The 27,920-nt window shown below is 44.8% G+C and overlaps 1 protein-coding gene across 2 annotated transcripts in view; it reads right to left on the bottom strand.

Moving 5' to 3' along the window:
- Nucleotides 1–2,706: 2,706 nt before the first annotated feature.
- LOC144155357 (meckelin) overlaps nucleotides 2,707–27,920 on the bottom strand; it is a 62,772-nt gene continuing 37,558 nt past the window's right edge. Inside the window, exons 20-30 of one of the 2 annotated variants that reach the window (XM_077686729.1) lie at nucleotides 26,477–26,638; nucleotides 22,692–22,859; nucleotides 19,308–19,448; nucleotides 18,873–18,953; nucleotides 17,060–17,176; nucleotides 16,061–16,177; nucleotides 15,886–15,916; nucleotides 15,671–15,756; nucleotides 12,989–13,091; nucleotides 12,748–12,890; nucleotides 2,707–11,727 (exon numbers count right to left, since the gene is read on the bottom strand). In XM_077686729.1, the coding sequence (XP_077542855.1) occupies nucleotides 11,647–11,727; nucleotides 12,748–12,890; nucleotides 12,989–13,091; nucleotides 15,671–15,756; nucleotides 15,886–15,916; nucleotides 16,061–16,177; nucleotides 17,060–17,176; nucleotides 18,873–18,953; nucleotides 19,308–19,448; nucleotides 22,692–22,859; nucleotides 26,477–26,638 (1,230 nt within the window). In that variant the 3' untranslated portion in view covers nucleotides 2,707–11,646. The remainder of the gene's footprint in view (nucleotides 11,728–12,747; nucleotides 12,891–12,988; nucleotides 13,092–15,670; nucleotides 15,757–15,885; nucleotides 15,917–16,060; nucleotides 16,178–17,059; nucleotides 17,177–18,872; nucleotides 18,954–19,307; nucleotides 19,449–22,691; nucleotides 22,860–26,476; nucleotides 26,639–27,920) is intronic. The other variant, XM_077686730.1, reaches the window with a different exon arrangement.

Here is a 27,920-nt window from a genome sequence, read left to right as displayed (position 1 = left end):
CTGCTGACGTGGCTTCCTGTGAGAAAAAATGTTGGGAGTGGCATTTGGGTTTAGTTTTTTTAACGCCAAGCTTTTCCAATATCCGTTGCTCAAATTGATCCGTGAAATAATCCTATCGAGAAGGGAAAAAAATGTCGCCACCGAGTTTGAGATGCGCCACAAAGACTCTGCAAATATAGGCAATAATGCATTGCAGAAGAGAGTGACCGTTTTCTATCGTAGCATGGTCAAATTCGTGTTCGCGCATCTGCTCAGAGCCGCGTCCGCTCAACTCCAACCGCTTTGCTGGACAAAAATAGGTCTGCTGAAAATAACATAGTCGCCCAGTGTGTTTTGGTTCAAATCGCAATGACTGAATACGCTGCGCCGTTGACTACTAAGATGAAGTAAGCGCGCACACTGCAAATGTACGGCATCACGTGTAATGCAAACGTAAGATGTAATTAACGGTCCTCTGTGCATACACGGAAAGGGCGTACAGCCGTTACGGTGCGAATATGCATGGGAAGTGCCCATGCAAACGTGCGCGAATTTAACAAAGCGATAACAGAAATTGCGAAGCAAACGTACGTCAACGGCGCGGTCACTAAATTAGCTGGCCTTAAATTGTTTTACCTAGCCGCAATTTTTTTTTCTCCCAAAAGCCTCAATTTGCGCCGCACCGACCCAGCCCATATTACGCAGCAAATCACTCCGATGTCATAACAACGGGATTATAATACCACCCGGGTCGCTAACACACAAAACATGACTTCACGCCAAAAAGAGCGTACACGCACTCGGAACGCATACGCTACATGGTCAGACGCAAGCTGCCGTCGGCCAAAACAAGCACAAATTCAGGTGAACAATTCTCGCGTCACGAAAACCTTACGACAACCGACTGAACATGCTACGCCGCTGATAATGATGCTGGAAGTTAAGCGCGCACATGACAAATACGCGGCCTCTTATCCAAAGCAAAGCTTACGACGGGACGAACTCGGCGCTGCGCGCAATGCCTACTCAGAACAAAAAGTGGACGGCGGTCGCGGAGGGAATACGCATTTCTTCGTAAGTGACCGTTCACGCTCGCGCAGAATTTAACAGAGCAAGACCAAGCATTCAGAAACTTACCTCGCAAAAGAGTGATGGCAGCGTCGGCCTGAAGTATGCCCGTTCAAATCTATGCAACCAAACTTTTCTCCTTTCTGCGTCGCGTTTCCCGGACGGACTAACGAAGTCTTGTGCCTTCCCTGACGATATTCGCGCTGCCTAAGGCACAACACATCGGCACCGCGAAGCAACATAAAGCGACACCGGTGCGACATTTTTTCGGAACGAGCAGCTAATTCTTACTTTGCTATTAGCTGGCGCCTACAATAAAGCCGGTACTGAAGCTCCGTGGCTCGGAAGCCAGCAATGGCGTCGCAGCGGCGGCGTTGCGCAATGTCCCAGCCGGTGAGGCATCGGCGAGGCGAACCGGCGGCGGAGCAAAAAAACCACGTGACTTTTCTGTTGGCCAATGGCGCGCGGCGTTCGCCGGCGAAAAAGAAAATGGCAAAAAACGAAGGAGGAAAGGAGCGCGGGCGAGGGCGAAAGGCGGCGAGATCTAAAAATGGCGCTACCTTAGTAATTTTAGGGACCTTACCTCCGGGGAGAGTGCAGCGCCACCCGGCGATCGTTCCGGAGCCTATGGGTCAGTGTCACCGTGTGCAGCACCTTTGTCTCTGGGCCCTGGCTGCCGGGTCCGCCACCACCAAAGGTCGGCGTACTCACTCGTGAGTACACTCATTTGTACTCATTTGTACTCAAACTCACGAGTGAGTACGATGATGAGTGATCACACACCCAGAAAAAAACAGTGAGTACGATGACGAGTGAGTACAGGGGTAAGTCCACTACTCGTGAGTACAGTACTCATGAGTAGACTACTCATGAGTATGAGTACTCATGAGTACAGTGTTCATGAGTTGAGTACTCATGAGTATGAGTACTCATGAGTATGAGTACTCATGAGTACACAGCTGTTTTTGCGAGTGCTTGCACCCTTGAGTATATGCACTCCTGAGTACAGTACTAGTGCAAACAAGAAAACGGACGACAATTGCTGCCACCCGAAGACACGCAGAAAAACGCAGTTTACGGCCACGGCCCTGAGCCCGACCCGGCCTGAGAACAAGAGGAGACGCCAGACGCAACCCGAGTGCTTACGTTCCGTTTCGATTTCTCACATGTACTTGCCTTCGCGCAGTAAGTCGCCCAACGACAGTGCACCGCGTCAGACGTTTTCTTCCTCTGTCCTGATTTATATGTAACCTGTGTTTTTCTAATCAATTAAACAATTTATTTTTCTACTTAGTTTTTCATTCGAGGTACGACCTAGCTAACAGTGCAGATAAGTTTATTATTCGTGAGTAATACAAATTGAGTACTCATGAGTACAGATTGAGTACTCAGGAATGCAGAATGAGTAGTACTCATGAGTATTACTCATGAGTACAGAGTGAGTACTCATGAGTACAGATTGAGTACGAATACTCGTGAGGACAAATGAGTTTGAGTACAAGTGAGTACGATTAGAAATGAGTATTTGATGAGCGAGTACGAGTGATTTTGTGAACAGACGAACTTTTTGAGTGTGAGTTTGATTGAGTACAGCGTGAATGAAAAAAATTGTGATTGAGTTTGAGTGAGTTCTTTCTGTTTTGCCGACCTATGGCCACCACTACTGGCGCAGTCTCTCCTGCGACGTCGTCACCAACGTGGATCTGGTGTCGCTGTCGCAGGTCTCGAGTCCCAACGCTTGCGATAGAGTGGTGCCCTCTGGGTGGGTTGGCGACAACACAGCCCACTGCGTAGTCACGATGATGATTATGATGATGATGATTAAAGGCCTCCCCTTTGAATCGGGTGGCGGCGTGCGCCATCTAGCCTATCTTAGTAGTTTGAATTTAAATTTAGTCCCTCAACACGGATTTCTTTTTAATTCTGCCCTGCCGCTACCCCTGGCTGGGATGTTATTTTATCGACTTCCCTGCTTTTTCCACCAATACTCTAGCCCCTGCTTAGTAATACCTACTCCTGACCAGTTAATGCTTCCATCCATTGCGAATCCCAGTGCCTGAGGAAGTAGGACTTTCCCCCCAATTCTATCCGGCTGAATCTTTTGGCATCCTATTACTATGTGGTCGATTGTTTCTTTATCCCTGCCACATACAACACATGTCTCATCCTGTGACGAATATTTGCTCATGTAAGTTCGAGTTCTCAAGCAGCCAGCCCGCGCCTCAAAGAGCAACGCACTACCTTTATTGTTGTCATAAAAGTTCTCTTTCCGGATCTCTTTTTTGCTTGCTTTGTAGATTCCCAGCGATCCCTTCTTCTCCATCCTCTCTTTCCACATGAGTGTCTCTGTTTCCTTCACTTGCTTTTTAACTGCCCCCCTCCCCCTTGTTTATTTGCCGCGGTCAAGGTATATTTAGTCGCCAGCTTTCGCGTCCTCTTCCGCCATTGGTTGTCCACACTTTTAACGTACACGTACCTGTGTACTCTGGCTGCCCAGTTCTTCTCATCTAAATGTCTAAGCCGCTCCTCAAAACGTATCTTACTTTGCGCTTCCCTCGCCTCAAATGAAGCCCAACCCATATAGCCTTGTACCGCCTCATTTGTAGTCTTACTGTGAGCTCCCAGTGCTAATCTGCCGACTGCCTTTTGGTTAACCTCCAGTCCCGACAGGATATAAGACTTTAAGCATAATACGGCATTAGAGAACGTGAGCGCCGGCACCATTACCGCTTTCCAGATGCCTCGCACTACCTCGTACTTATTGTATCCCCAAAGTGCTTTATGTTTCATTACTGCTGCATTTCGTCTCCCTTTTAGTTTGAAGTGTTCTTCATGGGCATTCAGGTAGCCTTTTCCTTCATTAAGCCAGATCCCCAAGTATTTGTACTTATTTACTAATGGTATGGCTTCCTGTTGAATTCTTATTGGTGCTGTATGAGCTTCCTCGTTGAACACCATGACTCCAGATTTCTGTGGGTTAAAATGTAGGCCTAGGTACGTTGCCTCATCACCCCAAATGTCGGCCAGTTTTTGAAGGTCTTCCGCATTATCTGCCAGCAACACTATATCGTCCGCGTACATCAATCCCAGAATCCGTTGCTCCACCAACTCTCAATTGCTTCGGTACGACAAGTCAAAGCCTAATCCACTCTCCTCTAATCGTCTTTCCATTCCTCTAATGTAAAGTGTGAACAGCAATGGCCTCTAATGTAAAGTGTGAACAGCAATGGCGAAAGGGGGCACCCCTGTTTTAAACTTCTTCGAATGTACACGGGCTCTGTGCCTGTACGCCCTTACATGTAATATGCGCCTTGTTATCCTCATATATTGCCCTTAGCAGCCCCACAAATTCTGACCCAATCCCCTCTTCTTCCAGTATATGCCACAGCAATCCCCTATCTACGTTGTCATAGGCTCCCTTTATGTCCAGAAACAGTAGCCATGTTGGTCTGCCCTGTGCTGCCGAAATTTCGATGGTCTGGGTTATTACGAAAATATTGTCTTCTAAGCGTCGACCCTGCCTAAATCCATTTTGCAGTTCCCCTAAAATACCGTTACTTTCCACCCACTTCAACAACTCGACTTTGATGGCTTGCATAGCTAATCTATAGAGCACTGACGTGACTGTAATCGGCCTGTAAGAGCTCGCCTTGTCCTTCTCTCCCTTGCCTTTATAGATCAACCTCATTCTGCTTTCGCGCCATTGCGTGGGAATGCTCTCGGATTTTATAGCGCGCTCTTTCCCGCTGGTCCCAAATGGTTGATAATCTCTATTGGGATACCATCCGGTCCTGTTGCCGTACTTATGGGAACAGTGTTCTGCCTTTTTCCAGTCCAAAAATTCGATATTAAATTTTTTTTCTATCGCTCTTCTATTGACCACGTGTCCGGGTAGCCGATATCTCGCGTGTTTGACCGAAAGTATTTGCTGACTCCATGTAGGTATTTTAATGCGCTGTCCCCCAGGAGAACGTTACCGTCCCCGTCCTGTATCTGAGTCTGCACCTCTTTAATCGTCGTTCCCAATGCTTTTAAATGATTCCAGAATTTTTGAGGGGCGCTCTTATCCTTCTTACGTATACCTGATACCCATTTCTCACTCGCAGTTTTAATCTTTGCTTGTACTAGTTTTTGCACCACAAATTTCTTTTCTCGGTACCGGCTCCACCGTAACTGCACCTCTTCATCCTGATATCCCATTTGTTTTGCCTTTCTGTGCAATCTAGAAGCCCGTTGTCGCTCTTCAATAGCCAGTTTAATTTCCTTGTCCCACCAGCTTCGTGGTGATCTTTTACCCCTCCAGCGGTTTTGTTTCCTTACTTTGTATATTAACTCACAACCTCGTCATATTCCCACACCTTCGTGGGCTGGGTCTCTTGCGTGCGCAGCGCCCTCTGGTAGCCGGCCGATTCGCTGGCTTGGACGTTTGCTCCACGGCGCATGGGCGCCAGCGGCGGCTCAGTGACTTTTTGGTTGTAGAGCGTTGTACGTTCTTTTCCGTAATGTACTTTAAATTTGAAAGTTGTTGCATAGGACCAGTTTAAGCGATCTCACTTAAATTGGCGGCTTTTGGGGCCGCGGTGGAGCTGAAATTCGCTTCGAGGTAGCGTGCCCTTGCCGTCTATGGTGGGTAAACCGTGTCGAACATATGTTTGCAATACTTCGTCACAATTTTTTTGTTTACGTGTGTGTGTCAGGGATCACGTAAAGCGGGTATTTTGATCGCTTTACTGCAAAAACTGATGTTTATTAAAACGGTCTAACCGTTATACGCTCGGCGTCCATGGGCAACAAGCAGAAGCGCGTGTCGACGTCAGTGTAAGACTTCTGGTTTCATACCCTTCAAGGTTTCATACCCTTCAAGGTTTAGTACAGGTAGTTTTGGGTGAACTTAGTAAGTATTTGGCATATTACATAGCCAACTATAAACAAAACTTCCTCTCTTTAGACTTTCAAGGTGCTCGGCAGCACAATTTAACCGTGCAACTAATGTACAACATAAATAAAATGAACAACACAGCTCCTGGAGAGCGTCCGCCGTTGGGCAACCAGACAAGCGTCCGCTTTTGCGTTGCTTTTATCTAGGTTTGATGTTGCTGACAAAGAGACATCACATTTGGGTAATAGACTGAACTCTTGGCTGAAAAGAGCGAGTGAACAACTTTATTCTGCCCGAGTCGGGGATGGGGGAAGAAGGGAGGTGGAATCCCTTTCAGTAGCCCCCTCCCCCCTTCCGCTCAGATTGGCTGGGGAAAGGGACAACCTAGGGAGGTAGTAGTCACTGTGGAAATCGCTAACGCCAGCCCACGTAATACTTGGAGCCGGGTGTGACGCAATGTTACCGCAGCAACGGTGGAGATGGAACTAATACCATCTGCGGCACAGGTAAGTTTCAGTGACCCATTTTAGTTTGGAAAGAATGTAGAATTTTCCTCCACTATTCCAAGGTAGGAGTGCACAGAAAGAGCTCAGAACAAAATTGCCCAAAATATTGTGTGCTTTAAAGTGCGCAACTCACAAGCTGCTAGTCTGGCTCATTTATTAGCAACATTTAATTAAAATAATGCGTAAATTAGTGGTAAAACCGCAGGCGCGATGCCGACGAAGCGTAGTCAAGGCAAAGGAGCAGCCGCGCCAGGCCCGCCGTGATCGGCGCGCACCATGGGCGCGCACACTCCAGAGAGGGGGAAAGGCGGCCCACGCTCCGCGACCGCTGAGTGTGAGAGTACGTTTCCCCCTCGCCCGATGTAACGGTCTTATCGCGTAGAGGAAGGGTTGCGCGTCTGATTGCCACATACCGCGGGTTCGAGTTCGACAGGAAAGCCTGCTTTCAGTGCTGCGCACAACACCTCGTATTCAGTCAGTTCTGCTCGACTGAGCATCGGTGGTTGTGGAAGCGGCGGCCATAGAGTTTCTTAGTAAGTATACTGTAAGAAACTCTATGGCGGCGGCAGCTCATCTGATAAGCACCTGAGAATCGTGCGCCAGTTTTTGTCCAGCCGCTCCTCGCCACTCCTCGCAGCTGCCGCTTGCGGGGCGGCCTACATGCGAGAAGGGTGGCTTTCCTGCACGACCTGGAACTCAAGATGGCGGATGGACGCGCAACTCTGCTCCCCTAGGGAAGCTATATACAGGAACTCTGGGCGTATACGAAAACGTCTACCAAAACGACGAGCTCACTCTGGCCTTTCTCAACATAAGGTCATTGAAATTTCGTGCCGCCGATGCCAACCGCGACACCAAAACGATACTAAAACTCAACTTTGTACATGTGATCATTAAGCTTCGCCATTTAGGTCTTGCGCGTGAGTGCAAGCTTCCCTGAATTTTTTTTTAATATTTTTAGGACTCTGATATCATGTCAGCGACTAAAGCTGAAAGAAGGCAATAAACACGGCATTTTGCTGTATTTGAGTGACTATAAAATATAAATTCTTATATTTCCTTTGTATGAAGTTTTGGTTTACACACGCAGAAAGCACGAGCAGTGACGCGAATTATTCGCCTTCGATGGAGATTCGGTTATCGCTCAGCTAAAAGTGCTTCTACTGCTGACGCTCCCGTCGCGCTAAGCGGGCCGTTGGAAGCGGAGCGGACATTCAAAAACAGTCAGCTAAAACTCTCTAATAACCCTCTGTTACGTATTTTGGCATCGACACACTTGCGGCATGCTGACGCGAGCTTTCCGTTGGCATTTCTGTGGTACTCTCCGAGTGAAAACCAGCGCGGGTGGTCTGGATTTGCGTTTCTTAACTACGTGTCTGCTTCGCGTCAAGTCTATTAACGTTAAGGTGGCAACTAGTCATTAGCTAGAAAAAGCTGAAAGTCATTGGCTTTGTGGAGTTGAAAGGCAGAAAGTGTTTAGCCTTTCAAGAGGTGATGATCAAGAGGTGATGATCAGGCAAGAGGTGATGATCAGGTGATGATTCAGCCAAGCAAGAGGTGATGATCAGGTTGAATTCGCTTTTGCAGTTCCTCAAAGAATAACATACATGTCCAATTTTGTACATTGGACGTGTATGTCATGCTTTGAGTTGGTTCATAAGCACTGCCTTCCAACCACGCAACTCAAAATGAAGGAAGCAAGCAGAAACAACACAAATATGTGGAATGTGCTTTGCCTGCTTCCGTCGCGAGTTCATCCTAAGTGCTTCATGTCCAGTTTGTCTGTCTGTGCTGCATGGGAGGCAACACAAGCCAGTGGGTCATTTATGTTTCTGTGAGACGTTGCGAATTTAGTGGTGGCATTCTGGGTGATTGGGAGGCAGCAGCTCTGATATTTGTCCAGCTGTCAGTGCTCTTATATGTTCATATTAAAGTAACGATAACCACCACATTTGGTATTTATTTTTTATAAATAAATGATAAGCGCAGTGGAGTAAAAACAGCAGTGGTAGTGATCTTCACCACGGAAGGCGATGTCAAGATGTCGACATCTTATATAAGCACTGCTCTTACCAAGTTTCAGCACTTGTACATTTTAAACGGAAGCTTTATATGGATATGCAAAAGGAAAACCCGATGGTTCTGCGTATGCAGAAAACTCCTCTGGCGCAGCCCCGTATGCGTGCGCGAAAAAACCAGGTTGGAGAGGTGTTAGAAGAAAGGGGTGGGAGTGATAGAGTCTCTCTTGCAGCAGAGTGCACGCACAGCGAGCTACTGCATGAAGCACAGCTCAAGCGATAACAGCAGGCAGGGCCTGTGGTAATGCAGGCAGAGCAGCATCAACGTAACAATGGCAAACACCGGCCATACTTTGCTTCGAAATCAGTAGGCCATGCCTCATACGTGCTCCTGAGGAGCAGGCAGGTTACGATCAGCGCCGCCACGAGCCGGAATCAGAACGAGCTCACCTACACCGTGCCGATGCTGCAGCTGGGGCACAAAAACAAGTAATACACAGGTAAACATCAGCTGAAACATACAGCTTCTCTGATAAACCATTTGTACAGAGTGCATGGGCACTTATTTTTATTTCCCGTATCATCCGTGTGTCTGACTCTCTCGCGAAGCTGCGATGTTATGCTGGAAAGCCAAGGTAATAATGAGGGTTGCGCACAGAAGTAAAAAAATTGCACGCTTTGCCGTAAAGAACTGTTTACAGCTCAACTTAGGGGAAACAGGGAGACAAGAATGCAGGAGGAGAGGAATGACACTCAACAATATGGAGTTCATGCACCCCTCTCCTTCCCATACCCACCACTCCTGCCATGAACACAAAATGCAAGTTCGGTTCTTTCACAAGATTGCCTACTTAAAATAACACTGACACCACTTTTAATGCATACAAACTTCACTCAAATAAGCTTTATAATGTGGAAAACAGAGAGTAGCCAAGCAACTCACCATTGGTTTTTCCTCACAGAACTTTTGACGTATTATGGGTACTTTGTTCTGACTGGCAGAGGCCAACAAAATGCACCACAAATTAGACAGGGATTATAAACTTGTAGAATGAGCTACTTGCACTTAAATTTAGTGCACAGTCTTCATTCTCTTTATATAGTAAAAATTGTGGGGTAAACCATAAAATTTACGAACGAACACGTAGACATGGAAGCATTAGTGTGCACTGCACGCACTATGCCGGCCAAAGCTGCACAGCCATTCAGCATGTTGGGCTTGTCTAACACAACACTGGCTAACTGGCGTAAGCAACACTGCAACTTATGTGACCCTGCCTGTCAAGTCATAACCAATGTTTCACAACACGTTTACTATCAACCGCAACAATAAGCCATGTACACGTCCAGTCAGAAAAAGAAACCACCTGCAGACAGCCTGGACAGCAGTCCTTGAGTGGTATCGTGGCACCATCTATGAAGGCAGACGGTAATCACGCTAAGAAAACACATGTTTTTGCTTTTGGCAAAAACATGTCTAGGTATATATACTGGCATTCATTTTAGGTACCTGCCCTGGATACATCACTGCCGACATCATGAAGCACACGATGCAGAAGGAGAATTTAAATTTTGGCTGAAATTGTTTTAATTTCTCAGTGAATGCAGCATCATTTGCTGCCGGACAAGTACTGAGGGCAGTGTAAAACATCGAATCTTTCAAATGAAACAAGCTTGTATTTTGTTTTCACAGCCCCTTTAAGTGCCTTTGCGGGCCATTTGTGCTCCATTGATCCCCTTTTCAAGACTGCAGCTCTGAAGTGCCTGTAAGCTTCCTTCCCAGATCAGTCAAGCTACCACAAGCACTTGCATGCTAAGCTTGAGTTCGTCAACAACATTCCAAAATCCTACACAGGCAAGAACCTTCGTTCCACGCTGACAAAAGCCCATGCTGCAAAACTACAATCATCAGCATTGTAAATAAAATAAAAACATTATTTTTACTGCAAAAGCTTACGGACAAAGGTGAGGTGTACTAGCCTATTTTTACCCTTTTGGCAAATACTTCGTGACACTACTAACTACATACAGACAAATACTTGAGCTTTCATTTTTGTCGCTTGCTTGCGACATCACTTCCTTCCAACTGCCAACTGGGCCTTGTCACCTTGCGCTCAATAAAGCTACAGCACGAATTACTGAAACCACTTTAAAATGCCTAACTGATGCACCATCCTTGCACTAGTGCAGGGGTCAGCAAGCATTCGGGGTGAAGGGCCGAGTTGCATGAAGCCGACACGGCAAGGGCGGGATGGCAACTCGCGGCGGAGTGAGGAAAAAGGAGTTTCTTTTTTTTCTTAACCAGTGCAAACAAAGGAAGTGAAGAAGATGTTATCTGGCTAAGTGTGAAGATGGGGGGCAATGCCACCTGGAAGCGATCTTGCTTTCTTCCTGTCTAACCTGATTTGAGTTTAAAATGGCAATGTCAGCCTTCAGCTAGATAAGAAGTGACAAGGGGAGTGGGGTTGTGACGTTGTGCCGGGGGCTGCATAATATTTCCATGCAGGCCGCAGGTTGCCAACCCCTGCGCTAGTGTATGGAAAAGAATCTAGCTTGGAATCATTTTTCAAAGATGGGTACGTTAAATTTTAAAAGCGTGGTGTTGCATGCTGTACCAGTCCTGCACTCCACCTCCAAATCAAAACAGTAGGCGCCTGCTTTCGAACATCAAGGCCACGTGATATGAGTTGCTCGTCCCGCAAATCTGCACTCTGCACCCTGGGTCCATTTCTCGTTTCGTGCAATAGTTTTGCACCTTGACAGACGCTAAAGCAGACAATATTTTGGAATGTTGAAGGTTTGTTCATCTCTAGCCTAGTCAACAAAGAGTGGCAGATAAACAAACAACTTCATGCCATACCTATCGAGAACTGAACTGTTCGGTTAAAACCAAGCAAGCTCAATTGAGCTTTCCGTGTTTTCTTGCATATACTTTTTAGATTTACTTTAATAGGTTGTGTGGACCATATTTTTGACTGTGTACAAGTCCTCTACTGTTCTACAGCATTTAGTTTGCTTTGATGACTTTATAGATTGTTTATTTCGTATTTTCGTGCACTTTTTTACAAACAGGGATGATTTGACGTCTTCTTACATGCATACACAGCCAACATCTTGTGCAAGGCCACAAGTGATGAAACCATCACAGAACCGCAAGGCACCTGGTGCGTCTTTGTATTGCAAGCGTCTCCTACATTTACCATAAGAACCTCTCATCGACGAGAGCCTTTTTCACCAAGTTGCGCCTGCTGAGATACCGCCGCCACCCTTGGAGCGCCTGCAATAAACCGCTACGTTTTAGGGGCGAAAACAGACCCCAAAACACATGTTCAATTTAAAAAATGCACACAAAACAAGAAATTTTTCAAGCTATAGTCATTTTATAGCTTTTTTTTTTAATCCTTGCACAATATATGGTGAATTAACAAAACAGTTGTAAGTAGCAGCTGTCTGAGTAAATGCAGTTATCTTCTCGAAGTGTCCAATAAAAAAAGTGCAACAAACAAATGAGCTTGGATAAAATTTCGGAATCTGGAGTAGAGGTGCAATGCATGGAACATGATGCAAGGATCTACCACACTGCATTTCATACTTAGCATGCAATGCAATGGAAGCTACGAAAGTAGTCTGCAGAAAAAAATATACAAGCTGTATCCCACTCCACCTCGGACCCTGGCTCAGTAGTACGAGGCCCGCACCGCAGAATTGAACATGTTTGAAGGAGCAAGTTCGGAAACAGAGCCTAGGATTTTTTTGGATAAGGATTTTCTTAAAACCATGATAAAGGTGAGAAAGAAAATAAGCACAGACGAAATAGTGCTGCCTACATAACTCAAGGGAAAGACGAAAGTGAAGTGATGAAACTGTACGCATCGTCTGCTGAAATTTCAGTCACGCTAGTATCCAAACTTTGCTTGGACACCTGGTACCATCCCTGAGTTCTTGTAACAGATACTGAAAGCAAAAGGCTGTCAAATAATGCAGCAGTAAACATACCTAAACTTTGTCTGCACAGATAAGACTAATGGAATCCTAATTACAATAATTGTGTTCGTAGTATTTGCAATACTATCATTGCTTTTATCAGCCTTGCGCACTACTTTTCTCGCCACAAAAAGCACCCCGTGCCTTTGCAGCATTGCCGCATTGCATACTACGTATAAAACGGAGTATAGGGTTGCACTTTGCTGGGTTTGGCACACTGGCTAACATTATACCATTAGGGCTACCCTGCTTACTATCAACCAGGACAGGCACCCAGAATCAGAAACTGAAGAAAGGCCTGTTGTAAGCTTACCTTGTCAACAACGTAAGTGATGGCAGCTGCCAGGACGAAGTCACTCGATGCAAAATCGACCACACAAAACATCAGAAGATCCCAAAGGACTAGCGTAAACTCATACCCATGGTAGATCACGGCATCAAATGAGTGGCCATTATCTGGGCAGTGAAACATGAGGGCAAACAGTAAAAGTTCCCTTCATTATCGCTGTTCAAAGCTATAGTTACTAGATATATGAGTACATCAAGCCACTTACCATTGTAGAAGAAGCCACGGTCAACAGTGTCGTTAAATTCAATGTCAAGGAGTTTTTCAAATACTGTCCGATCTTTCACAGTGTAGTCAACATCCTTTAGTGACTAAAATACAGAAATAATGGTTAGTTGCGCATTTCATGCAATTTCAGCAATACGCAACACCACCTTGTTACTAAACTACACGGCTATTCATTCTGCAGGCCGTACTCTTTAATTTTACAATCTAACTACAAGCTGTTGCAGGGTGTTCTAAATGATATCACAGCAAGGAGACACACAAATATTGACAGAAAACAGTACAAGCTTCTTAAAGCACATTGCTTCCCATTTCAGAGCATTTAGGCAAACTGCTGCTCACTTTTCGAATGATGACTGGCCTTCCCCACAGGGAATAGGCTTGAGTTTTGTGGAGACCACAAGTACAAACACACTTAACTCTCTAACGCATTTTATAGCGCAGCACTTCAGTGCCCGCTCCCGTGTTTTCGCGTCGCCATCAGCCTCGTTGTAACCGAGTGAATGAAGAGGACACCGAATATAGAGCGAGCAGAAAAGCAGAGGAGAAAAGTACCGGGTGCGCGAGGTATTTGAGAACAGAACGCTAGCGTCAGGCACAACAGAATGTCTCCAGCAAAACCGGACATATTTTCACCATACTTTGCGAAGTACTTCTGTTATGGTTTAAATCCATAACTACTCCATGAATCCGCCATCGGCAGCAATAAGTGATTCGATTGGGCTTTGCAAACAGCTCCATGCATTAAGTTAGAAATGGCGGCCCTCAGACAGTATTTTGTATTATGCGGTCCTTTGTTGGCCTCTCTCTCAACGATGCCCCAGACATAGTAGTAAAGAGGATTTAAATCTGGAGAGCTAGGAGGCCACAAGTTTGTAGTGACGGGGTCGCAGACGTTGTCAGCTGGGCAATATTGGGTGATGCAGGCGGTGTGGGCAGGAGCCGAATCTTGCTGAAAGACATATGATCTTTCTTTCGAAATACTCTCTGTCCATAGCTTTACAACGGTAGCAAGCACATCCACGTAACTGGCAGCATTAACGCGGATTCCTGCAAAAAAGTGTGCCAGCTCGCCTTCACCCTCATTGTGGACAACGGATAATGCCACCGCCGGAGAAATTAAAAGGGGTTCTGACGACGTCTGACCCTGACTGTGCTTTTTTCCTTTTTGCTACACATGCCACGTCACTGCCACAATACACCACCTCCGTCCGCACTTTGTAAACGAAAGACTTCGCTCCTTTCAGAAAGGTAGCAATTTCCAAGTCGCTGTGGTGCGTGGCCAGGGCGACGAGGACTGCATGGCGTTTTATTTCCTGCTTCAACTTGTACACTTCCATCTCTGAACAAACAGCACAGTATGAAGCATAAGGGGTTGACGAATCAGAAGCCGTACGCCTAAATATATATGATGAGCCTGCTGGTGTCTATGGCGATAAGTAATAGCGCCCTCAAATACCTCGCGCACCCGGTATGGTGAAAGTGTGAAGGGGAAGGCAGCATGCCGAGTCCACCTTCCGAGATGTGCTCCGCAGTGGTGACGCACAACGAGATAACACCACAGTAGCATGCACTGTGGTGCGGCCGCCAATGATGCAATAACTTTGTCTGCAACTGCAGTTAAATAGGGTTGCCACCTGCCCGGTTTTGGACCAGCTCGACCGGTTTTTTAAACAGCCGGCCGGTTGCCGGTCCATACTTAAAACCGGCCGTCAATGGCCAGTTTTTTGGCCCTTGTGCCGTGCTTATGTCCGTTTTCGCGTTTTATAAGCGTCAATTCAACAACTAAGACTATAAATATGCGCCGACAAGCTGCGCGAAGACATGCGAGCAGAGAAAATACACGGGCGAGCACGCTTCTTGCGATGGAGGGGGAACTAAGGGAGGAACAAAACAACGAAATGCTGCCGCCGCGGCCAGCACTTGTGGTTACTTTTCAGTAAAACACATACAGAGCGATAACCAAGCTCTCAATCCCTTTCAGTACAAATATTACGTTGATTTATCTCTAAGAAAATGCTACAATAGATGGCTCTGCATGTCAAAAATAGGGCGTCTTTTTTTCAACACAAATTAAACATTCTACATATATAGTACAATGCCCCTCCCTCCCCAACCCCGAAGGGCCGGGGTTTTTTTTCGGGGAAAGGTGGCAACCCTACAGCTAACTGAGCTGCGCAAGCATTCAGAGGTGTGCGCCACCGCTGCAGCAGCTATGCACCGAGCAGACCCTGCAGTTCGCGCTATGCTCAAATTTCGCATTATGGAGTATCATAATCATCAGCCAAATTTTTTTGAACCTGCATCCTCACAAAGCGATATAAAAGTGTGGCTAGGTACATTTATGGCTAGCTACATTTGCGTAACCAAAGAAAGCCTAGCGCAGGTGTTGGAATCATTAAATGTGATACTGTTACCAAGATGCCACACGGGAGCTGTTTCTGAACAGTAAAAATTGAAACAAAATGGTATGGCCTCATAGTGGGATGTTGGGCCAAACACTAACAAGCTCCGCAGACACAAAGTCCTTGTGTCGTCCACATCCCGCCTGGTGCTTGCTCACACATCCCGCCTGATGCTACTGTAATAGCTCCTGGATAAAACAAGTGGCTTCCGCCATCTTGAGAGTTCTGCAAAGAATTCACTCAAGGACCAAAACACTTACGTGGTCAAGAAATGCAGATAAAAATTTCGTTACAACGTTGTAAGTGTTGACAATAGTTTCAATGTTCACTCTTGAAAGGTGACCATCTGTTAAAAGGATTAAAAAAACAAGCAAAAAAAGCAGTCAGCCTTCAGCCAGCTAGAGGAGCCAGCGGCTTGACAAAAGTGAAATGGCTTGGTACGCCACTGTTTTACAGAAAAAATCTGAGCTGTTACCTGTTTGCATCCGCTCCGGTGCCTGTGTGTACTAAACCATGAAAACAGAAAAAAAAGTGCTCTTGAATCCCAAAAATGACAGAAGTCATGAGAGGTTCTGTCGATCTATACTAGTATATTTCTATCATTTAATTATAACAAAATCTTTAATGCAAAGAGGCAGTTCCTGACATACCGTAGAAAGAGGTCTCCGCATACGGCAGTATTGCTCGTAAATATGACTTGGCAGTGTCATTTGAAAAGTCTGCTGCTCTGTGTCAGGGAGAAGTCCACGATGGCCACAGAGATCCTCCTGAAGAATAAATGTAAGGCCGTTATTTTAAAAAAAAATACTGAATGCATTGCCAGTATAGCCCTAAGCTACGAACAAAATGTTTCTAGATCGTACAAAGTACATTAGAAGAATGTTCGATTTGTACTGAGACCCACAATGCAAAGCAGAGTATACAATGTATTTTATCACAACTGAGGGAGTGAGAGAGGAAACTGCCGTGCTGATTCTTCACAACCTGCGTTGAGAGGTGCACTTGAGTTACAGTGATAGCTGTGAATAGGAGACGTTGAAGCGTTTTACAGCGGCCATCTGATGCGTGGAGAATTCAATGCCAGCGAAACACAGAAAACATACATGGGAATGCACTTTGCAATGTGATTTCAGTAGTGTGGATGTGAAACATTAGAAGAGACCGTGACTGTCTACTTCAACTGTCCTCAGCCACAGTGACCATGGACCCCCGATGCGTTAAGGTCTTCTTTGGTCATTATAAAGCTGTTTTCATAAGAAATCAATAAGCATCACCTTGACCTGCATTCTAACAGCATCACTCACTGAATTGAGCCCCACACAGCCATTGCCTCAGAATTTTAGTGACAACAGTTTGTGGTAAAAATTCTACCACAGCCAGGTTTGAAGAGCAACATGAACTTGACACAGTGAACTTAATTTGGCTCAAGCAAAATAAAACAAGTAAAGTCAGGATTTCATTCAACTGTGGACAGGATGATTTGTCCCAAAACATAAGAATCCACTTGCATGCAAAAGCATCATGCTGATTTCACTGCTTTTATCAAAGAAGAGGTGTTAGATCAGAAAAGTGGTAGGCCTGCTTCAGGAAAAAAATTCTCTTCTTGATACAATTTACAGTGGGCTGCTTGGAATTACTCCTGCCCGTACCTCTTCTCTGCGGAGCAATTCGTGCATTTCTCTCATGGAAACGTCAGCGTGGCCCTGTGCTGATCTTCCATGGATGTAGTACCCGAACTTGGGCTGAACGAATATGACAACGCTGATCTGCAGAGATAAAACACGTGAGAAAAAATCCATGCAAAAAGGTTCAAATAGCTTGCTATGGCAATAACTAAACATAAAAGAAGCTCTTCACTTGAAGAAACACACAGAGAGGTCTGCCACCATGTGCAAGCCTACACACCGACCAGCTCTGCTGAAAGAAAAACAGGCACAAAAGACACTAGGAACAGCAAAAAACTTAGAATTTATTGACAGTAAATTACCGTACTCTCGGAGTAAAATACATTTGAGAGGGGCAGGCACATAAACAATACAGAATCAACCGAACAAGCTACAAACAAACTGATTTTTTTTTTTTTTTTCATGTCAGTGGCACCGTGCAAAGAGCCGGCACAACGCAATAGATAAATGACTGCTTCTAAATAATTTCAGTAACACCAATGTCGTTTAGGTGAACAAATACAGCAGTCAGTGTCTAGCACTGAGGTGATGGAGAGTGCTATGATCTGAGAATAAGGCTCAATTTTCTGATGTGGACAGCTCATTCCTTCTAACATTTTCAAGACACTCGAGTCGCAATAGCTCAACTGCCTATGGAGCATAGAGTTTTATACTAATATACACTAGAGGGAAATCTGGCGCCACTGTCAAGGGGAACCGCGCTTCAGTGAGTGTTCCGTCATGTATCGGGCAGGCACGTTCCACTTGTATTTGGCATGGCTCATGAACAGGCTAGAAAGTTGCCTCTGGCTGCGAAAAAGCAACAATATTACTGGAGAAGATTAATCAAAATTGTTTTGGTATTATAAATTGAAGCTCCATAAAGATTTACTACTCAGGGATTATTGAGAAGCTTCATGCAAGATGAACAAGAAAACGATGTTGCCTTTTTTTTTGTTGATTTTGGCTCCAAGACGAAAAGAAGCCATATGGCTAGCCAAGACAAGTAGGCGACGAACGTCGTTAACTGCAAAGGCGGTGCCCACGACGGCCCGCGACTGCAGCGCCAGATTTCCCTCTAGTATATATTAGTATGAAACTCTATGCTCTGAAGGTCTGCTCTTGGCACACTAAGAGCACGCAGCATTTCTGAGGTTCCCTGAGCTTTGCGTCATTTTGGGTAACCAGAAGGCTATTCACAGGAGCCTACAAATGAAAATATCAGGAAGGTCTTCATGACTTGTCATGACTTCACAACAAAACTTACGAATGCAAAGTGTCAGCAAGACTTTCGTGATAGCAAAGGCCCTTTTTTTACAGAACGAGACCACCTATTATAGTGCAGTCGAGAACATCACCGTAGTGTTTTCTGCCCCATCAACCATACACTGATAATAAAGCTGCTGGAAAACTGCCACATGAGTTAGGAAATCTGCACCATTGGCTACATCTGAATTAGTGCTCAAGATTTAGTACTACCTTAACACCAAACAGTCAGGGTTTGTACATATCATGTTACACCAAACACAACTCATCAGACCTAAACTTGCCCTGCATCGAACAGTGCCTACGTTACAAAAGCAAAGCACACAGCATACATTATTTATGCATAAGACATTCCTTTATAAAATATTTCTATTTGGCATCTCCCTTTATGAGCTCGTTTACATGAGGGCCTAATATACAAACGAGAATATACACCTATAATACAAGATTCAAAAACTGTGGTGCAGTCTTTTACAAGTCTATGCTAGCTATCTTTTAATTGAGAGTAAAATATCTGATGTAATGTGCATACATTGCTGACAGAACAAAGGTCAATGAAGTGCTGAAGCTTGTCCTCGTAGAAGCGCTCGTACACAAACTTTTGCAGAACTACCTGGAAAGGAGATGAACAAACGGACATCTAAGATGGTGCTTTCCAATTCGATAGATAAGCAGAAAGACACCAAAGAATATCATCAAGGTTCTAATGCCCTGTGGTACAAAAGCAAACCAGAGCCTGTGCGCTAGTACATAAGTCAGGCACTTCGATATTGGAAAATGAAGCAAGCTGTTTTTTAGGAGCGTAGGTATCTTTAACTTTGACTATAACACAAACACAATTATTTTGCGTTCCCACAGCCAAACCACCTTACAGGTGACAGTGGCAAATCAAAGTCTATTTTTAAAGAGTAACGCTGATACAACGAAACAGCCACTAGGGAATAACCCGCAAAATGCGGGAACCAACCTGGAGGAGTGCAATGAGCAAATAGAGAGATGCGCCGAGGGCAAAGCGACAGGCTGCACTAAATGGGACATTGGCATTCTTCAAGCTCCTTGAGTAGTAACTCTCTGGGCTAGCAAGGGCCACATATTCAAGCCCCAGTCCCTGAAAGCAAATATTAGCAAATTAAAGGCACATGATCGTCCATAGTTCTTGAAGGTCTAGCTAAATTAATGGATTTGTCAATGCGCTCTCCTCAGAGACCACACAAGACAGTCTCAAGCAATAAAGAAGAGCAACGGAATGGTATGAAATAAAACTGTCACCAATGTGCTATTCCTGCAGTTCTTTCCACGCCATTAGGTTAGGCTCAAAATGCCCCAAAATTCGGAAAGCATCTCAAAAATGTGTGTACAATGAAGCGTATGTAAAACAAGTAGTATCACCTACTAATGCTGCTAAACTGAGAAGGGGATGATTATGATGACAATAATAACTTCAATCACCACAAGAGAAAAAAAAAAACCACAGGGACAGCTCCTACCAAGTATTCAATAATGAAAAAATACCCTGCAGCATAATGGCAACTTGCTGCAGTAACTTAGTAACCTAATGACAGCAACAGCTGCCCATGGCAACCTACATGGCCCTTCTCGATACGTTAAGGGGATGCGTGGGATTACCGTCTGGGTGGCTGCAAGACCTGTTGCATTGGTTTTTGGAAACCTGTACCAAAGTCCATGTGAATGCTTTGTTGTCATCCGTTTCATCACCTTTTAGGAACACGCAAAGATTTTCCCAGAGTAAGACCCGCCACACAAAAAAAAAAAGTCTGGCCATTTTTAGTGGCACTACTGCAAGCATAGACGTACTTTAAAAAGCATCAATAAGAATTGCAAGGGCACCTGTTACTGCAGGCAAGCATGATTAGGTTTTGCAGGGGCCAGTAACCTTTGTTGGTGCATGCGCCACCATACTGGCTATAAAAATAGATAAAATGAGAAAAAAAAAGAGCGAATTCGAAGGAGTTAGAACAGCCCAGCGGTGGTGTGTGTGCCATAACAACAGCTATTTTAAACGAGAAAAAAGTGGCCATCTGCAAACACTGCACCTCCGCAAACATAGGATTCTGGCGTAGTATTTGCATGGGCAGTGTAATTCGCATGGGCCAGCTGTGATACTTGCAACCATTTCTTTCCTCCATGCTTGCAACTAGCACATGACAGGCTACAAGGGGTGAACACAGGGAGGGCGACTGATACGTACCCCAGGCCAAAGCGGGAAAAAAAAGTTAATCCTCTCATTAAACTATCATCTCTGTAACAACATCAATCTTGTGTACTTAAACAGACCAATCCAATTAGTGGCATACCGAGAAAATCTTGATGTTGCTACAATAAATAACCACAACAACAACAGAAAACCCATGGAAAATAACAGGCAGTTAGTGACTCTACGTACCACACATGAACAATACTTTAGTTTTGTGCATAGCAATTCAGCCCTTGTAGCTAATCTTAGATTTCTCTTTGTGAGCTTCATCTTCTGCAGGCTGTCGCCAGTCATGAGTCGATACCAACTAGCCTGATTGTGGTATTTAACGTGCCAAAGCTATACCTTGGCTATTAGGCACGCCGTAGTGGAGCGCTCTGGATTAATTTTGACGACGTGGGGATCTTTAACCAGCGCTGAAATCTTGGCACCGGGCGTTTTCACTTTTTGCCTCCATCTGAAAAGCGGTCACTGCAGCCAGGATCGAACCCGCGCTCTAGGGCAACAACTTGCCTACCATATTTATTCGTTTATAAGGCGAGGGTGCAGTTTGGAGAGACAAAAAAATCGCCATATATAAATGTACTGAGCTTCGAGTATAAGGTGAGGTATGACTTTGAGACTATGGATTTCGGAAAAAAACCTCCCCTTATATTCGAATAAATATGGTACTTTTCAGTACTTTTGAACGAATGTGGTGACAGTGATGGCTACACTAAATGTGAAATACCAGTGGTGCCGACACTGAGTATGCTGTTCTCCTGCTTCTCCACTTAAACATATTGCAGTACTCCAAATGGTGATTGATCAAGGTTTGGGACATCGGCCTAATGCCATAAGGGTAGAAAAATGCCTACTACAAAGTTACGTTTTCATTCAGGTGTAACAGGCTGGCATTGTAGAATGGCAGTGAACTGTATTATGCATCCATTCATTCACTGTCTCAACCAGTGATGGAAGGGAAAAGCAAGAACAGTCATGTAGGCAGAGTGAACTAGAATATCGATTCTATCTCGCTCTAGTGTAGGCAACATTTAATGCACGGCCACTCCTTTCATCTAGTAGCGGTATTTAACAGCCGAGGACTCCCGCTTCACCCAAATTTTCCTGGAATCTTCCACCATTACCCACTTCATAAGCTATCCCTTTACTCAGTGCATTAACGCCCAATCTTGAAACAATTCAGCTGTCCCTACCTGATGAGAGCCATACATTGCCTTAGTAAAATCAAATTTATCATTCGAAAGTCAAAATCCCCTCCCCCACTTTTCTTTTTCTCAACTGGCAGGAAAACAGACACCTCTCTCACTCCCTCACTTCTGACGCACCGCACGCATGGGAGGAAGGGAATGCTGCATGTTGTGTACCGTTATTCGCCCAGTTACCATATGAGTTGTGGGAAGGGTGGGGTACTGTTATAATTAAGATGATGTAGCGTACGCATGTGTCACTTATCTCTCTGCTAACGACACAGTCACAGCAACAACTTGAAAAGGCACTCTGCTCAACCAACCAGTACGTGAAAGGGTGAAATCTTGCGCACACACGAAAAAGGGTATGTTATACAGCTGTAAGTTGTTTTGCACCAATTAAATGGTCTGGCTTTTCTTAAATTTAACAATGATGATGAAGGTAAGGCATTTAGGATAGAAAAAGATATTTTCTTTCAAAAATTCAAGGTTTTTAGGGTTGTATGCATCCAAGCTACACCTGCAGCTATGAGGCGATTAGTTTAGAGCACCTTAGGACCTTAGTGCGTGCTGAAATCATTCTTCACCTTCACAACACACGTAATATATATTGCTCACTCTTATCAACATCACATCCAATGAAACTTGTCTGATCTCTGAGCTGAATCCCTTGGCATTAAACCATTTATCTGTATTATTCCTTGCATTTGTAAAGGCCAGGCCACTGAATCTAAGTTTAGCTTCTCTATGTGCCCTGTTTTGGCTGAGCAATCTGTAAAAACTGAATAAATTTTTTACTGAACTGAATGACGCCCACGCATGTCGCCAGAAGCAGGGGTGTTGGAGGTGGTGGTTCATTTGCTGCACTACCACGTGAAAGTCAGCGCGAGAGTGTGTTGAAGCTGTGCAGGCTGAAACTACACTGTGCAAGACATGAGCGACTTGCCTTGAGCAGCAGCAGCAGTGCCAGCAGCTGAACGGACAGGGACACCCTGCGATGGCACTGCAGCTCGCACCACTCGTTGGCTACGAAGTACGAGCGCCACACGCTCACCGCTGACCCCGACTCGCTCTTGCCGCTCTCGCCGCTCCCCGTGTCACCTGATGGCGGCACCTGCAATGAGCCGTGACGGCTCCCATGAGCTCTAAGCCAAGAGCATTAATGTGGGAGAATTAAACCTTGGTTGCTTCTCTGCACCGATCCCTTAGTAGCCAGAGCCATGATCAAAATATTGTAATTGCAAAAACAATGCACTGATTTGCATTACTTTGCCCTACTTTCGACATTTAGGATGCACTGCAATTGTCAGTGATGACAACTGACTAAATATTTACAATGCACCTTAATAGTCATAAAACCAACAACGAAATAAGAGCGGCACTTAAGCCCGCTTACATGCTTTGAAGTTGAAAGCCTGGCAATACTTAAAAAGCACTTCTTTACTGCTACATCACATTTGCGTCTCTTTCTTCATTTTTGTTTCTTCATCTTTTGGTGTGAATTAATTTACCAGGCAAACTGGTAGCACAGGCCACAGCTTCTCCAGAATCGTAGTTGTGCGTGGCTGGGGTGTCTCTGCTTTACTCGTGTGCCATCACGTTTATGTGTCATGCGGCACAATCTGTTCTAACTTGTTCCACTGCTGCACACGTGCGGAGCTAGCACGGCAGAGACACACTCAGTTCCTACCCGAGACACCCATGTTCAAATCCCTTTAAGGCTTTCACCCGAAAAATTACAATGTGCAGAATGCATAATGTTTGCTGACAGCTGGGATAGAACCACCGACCTGTGCATCTTGAAACCCATGCACTAGCAGACCACAGAGCAGGTGTCGGCGATTGAGACGGCGATTTTAATAACATTGTAACCTATGTGCACTGACATTTTTGGAAACCATCTAAATCAATGAAGATGTGCTATTTACACACTGCTCTCGCAAAGGGTCACTAAAAGTTTGCTTTGTACCCACAGGATGGCAGAAAGTAATTATAAGCCATGTGCGGTGCCTGTAGGGGCATCACGCAAAGTCTCATAGAGATACATTACAAAAAGTGTCGTGGATTACTCTTGCTGCTTCTAACTCTTTCATCACCCCGCCTATTCAAAATCATTTAATTGGAATGATACCTTGGGAGCCCGTTTTCATAGTTTCTGGAACAAGTAAAGCTATTTGGGGTTAGCTCAGAATTTCAAAATCAGTTCTTTTTTTTTTTTTTTACCACAAAAATGTGACTTTTGGCATCTGTTTGCGTCACCTGGGTGTGGAAAAGGGCTGTGGTCATTGTGCATCACTGCTACCAAAGAAGAAGGTGGTTTGGTTTGGGAACCACCCAAAATTGCGCATTTTGAAATAGAGGTTGGGCTTCACTGCATGGCACGGGCACCACGCGTGGTAACATTCTTCTTTATATCTGACAATGCACAAGGCAACATTTTTTCTAGGGATGTGTTTCCGAAATGTTTTCCTACAAAATGTGTATTTGAAAATTTTTTATACTATCAGTGGTTTGTTGCCAGTGGTCAAAAACTCTTTTTTTATCATTTTCTACGACAACCTGACAAAAATTTTGATTTTGATATCATTTTTTCGCAACTATAGGTCTTCTCGATTTGGCTGCACTTTGTGCACTAGTTCACAAAAGTGTCGTGCAAGTGCAGCGCCAGTTCTTTCAGTGCAACTGCAGCCGTACACTAGCGCTTTCCGTGCAGCGGCCAAATCGAGGGCAAAAGTGCACAAACGGTTCGTGCTGCAGTACGTGTTTGCGCGCTCGCGTTTTTTTTTTTTTTTTTTTCCCCCCCCGAAATGGCGTCACCCTGCACTCACCTTGTGTTTCATACACAAATGCACTATCTTGTTGCAAGTCACGACCATTCTCGTCTAAAACGGGAAACGCTGTTGTTTCTACTCAGTTTACTCGGGCAGCACAGCATAAAATCAAGGGCCGAAGTGCAGGTGGTGCTAGCTGCACTGGCAAATCGAGTGCGCGAGTGCTGCACCACCTCAACTGGTGCAGAAAGTGTAGCCAAATAGAGGAGACCATATGATGTATGAAAACATTTTAGAAACTGGTGTTGTTGGAAAGGACATTAAATCATCTGCATTTTATGTAGCTACAATTACTAGTGTCTAATCAGTAGGTTCAGCCAAAAAAAATGTTTTCTTAAACCCCTAAAAATCAGCCAATTTCCTGCGGTAACGAAAGAGTTAACCTATAGCATGAAAGCGCCGTGAAAAAGAGTTGCAACTAGTAAAAGAAGACTCAGCAGACAGTATTTTTGTTGGAGCTGCAAAAATAACATTTGTGCAGCGAAGTTCACTGTCAGACATGCCCCGCGCCCAAAAATCGCCTTTACAGTGATGAAGTACACAGTGTCAGCCAGTGGTAGTTCCGTATGCAATGGTGTACACGTTTACATGTTTGTGCACGGAACTTCTACTGTTTACCCTACGATGTTCCCTACTATATAAGAAGAATATGCACTGAATTTCAAATGCAAAAAGCTCATTTTGCAAGACTATAAACTCTGCTTAATATGAGTTTGATTTTGTCGGCCTCAGGAAATTGCACAAGTGGGCCCTAATGCATCATGTCTAGTGCAAAAAGTAGCTGGTGAGTCCCATGCTTATTCTCTGTTATCCTAATTATATAACTTATTTGAGCGAAGTTCACATTACATGTGATATGAATGCTATTCCAACAAGGCAACCTTTTGACTGAACCAAACTTGTAAGGGGCCATGAAGACAAAATACAAGTTATGTTTATTAAAAAGACTACTTTGTCTCAATAACAATGATACCAATTTTATTGCAAACTCCAAACAAATAATCTAGATATTAAAGAAAACAGATTAAGCAGTGGGAACTCTCCAGCCACTTTCTGGTGATGTCTCTATAATGTCACAGCATCTTGTTCTTGCGATTGGCGGCTGCTGAACAAAGCCACTGCCATGAAACATGATTGAGCAATTTCAGTGGGGCCTCCGATTTGATCGTACTACACCTGAATGCTGATGTGCAGTTAATACACTGATCTCTATGTTTTTATTGTCGCTCGCTACTGCATCACTGCTGCCACTACTGTGTCACTGCTAACGTTGTGTAGCACTAAATTTCGAAGTTTCTCAATATTTTTTCATTCTTCTGATTTAAAAAAATGTCTTTCATGAATGGAATTCGGCTGAGTAAGTTACCAAAGGCTAGTTCTTCCAAACTGAGCAAGGTTGTCTTTATGAAGCCACACTAGCTCCACCCGAATTTCAAGGAGTGCAACATGGCCCCTCATAATGGCCCTTTACAGCAGGCGGTATAAACACTCAACCTTGCCTCAGTGAAGCCTCCCACCATTTTCGCACGACAGCGACAGGACAATGCGGGGACAGGCGCTTTACAGGCACCCAAATGCAGTTACCACCGCCCATATACATGATCTCCGGCTCGCAACAGGTTCCTGCTCATAACAGCGCCAGCAAACGGCACAGCAGCTAGTTAGGTACATTATCTGCGAGCTAAAATTCTTGCGTTCTACTGATTTTACTTCAAGCTAGTTCCACAGCATTTACCTGCTTATGAGTTTTAGTTAGCACTACTGTGCCCTCTCAGCCCAACTGTTGACAGTAGTGTTGAGGAACGCTGGCTCATGCTGAACACTATTACACAGTAGCTGGATGCTAATATATTTGCCAAATGAAGTGCAGACCAGTTTCATCTAGCACTTTGTTACCTACCCGTGGCCTGACTTGCGAGGCATTATCCTCGGCCACTGAGAGTCGTGGTGCTTCCTTGCGTCCCGGACGCAGTATTCTGGACATTGTGTGAGGTCTCTCCCAGTCCAGGAAGAAAATGTCTGCACTACTCTGGAGGAACACGACGTGGAGCAGGTATAACGTCTGACCAGAAACAGGAAAATGCGACCACCATTAGCACTGTCCAAGACACGAACGTACCAGAGCACCCAGTGTGGACCCTTATCTAATTTGAAGGTGCAACCTCACAGGTGAGTGATTAATAAAGATTACTCCCGGTGATGCACAAAATATTCCTCGAACACTAAAACTGGAGCAGGAATTCGTGCAATTTTAATCTAAATGATGATCACAAGCAATGACTCGTAACTACAGAGTACGTCTATAACTACAGAGTATGTCTATACATAGCCAAGAATTTCTAATGACAGCGAGGTCAGCACTGACCAATAGCAACATGAAAAAACTTAGGAACCCCTTTTGGGTGACTGCATGCAATATCCTATAGTGAAAACCAAGGCCTCTTCTGAGTTCCACGCACCTGCTAACGAACAAACGTGGATGCAATGAAAACCGCATGCTAGCACAATCACTATGGTGACTAGAAAACATAGCCTCAGTCAAGCCCTGATACGGGCGCTGGAGATATTTGGAAGATGGCACAGCACAGGTGGAACACTTGGAAGGACGCTGCGGTGTGGCATCGACTAAAGCCACTGAACACACGCTCCACAGGAATGCATGAATTTAAAGGGGCCATGATGACAACATTCAAATTAGTTTTATTCAAAAGATTTGGTGTTCTATAGTGCCCCCCACACTTGTCAGGCAGCACACGATGCTTTATTCATTGAGAAATTAAATGTTGTAAGCCAACATTTTAGTTCTCCCACTAAATCGTGTGTTTGGAGTTCAGGGAAGGTACTTGAAACGGAAGTTATATGTTGACTAAGGCTGCTGAGAACGGGGAAATGTCTAAATTATTGCCATATTTGCATGCCTGCATAGATGGTGGGACGATACTGCTCGAGAACCGCTGTCCTGACTTGCTCTGTTTCTGACTGGATTTATACCTGGCTTACTTTTGTTACAGTTCATGGCAATCATTCGTGAAAAATTGGGTGTGCTAGACAAACAGGGTCACGTAAGTGGCGATGTCACTTGTGCCAGTTGGCCAGTGTCGTGTCAGACAAGCCCAACGCGCCCGACGGCTGTGCAGCTTCGGTCGGCATAGTGCACGCCGTATGCACTGGTGCTTCTATGTTTATGTGTTATTTCTAGGGGTGTGCGAATATTCGAAACTTCGAATATTCGATTCGAATTTTTTGGTATTCGATTCGATTCGAATGACACATTTATGGTTCGAAATATTCAAACCACCCAAAACTAAAAAAAAAAATAAATTCAGAGCGTGTCTCAGCAGCAA

Source organism: Haemaphysalis longicornis, unplaced genomic scaffold (assembly GCF_048455015.1).
Source record: "Haemaphysalis longicornis isolate Haplotype H1 unplaced genomic scaffold, Haemaphysalis longicornis Haplotype H1 scaffold_1, whole genome shotgun sequence".
Lineage (NCBI taxonomy): Eukaryota > Metazoa > Arthropoda > Arachnida > Ixodida > Ixodidae > Haemaphysalis > Haemaphysalis longicornis.
Note: the sequence above shows the minus strand (reverse complement) of the source record. Positions and strands in the feature narration are given on the sequence as shown.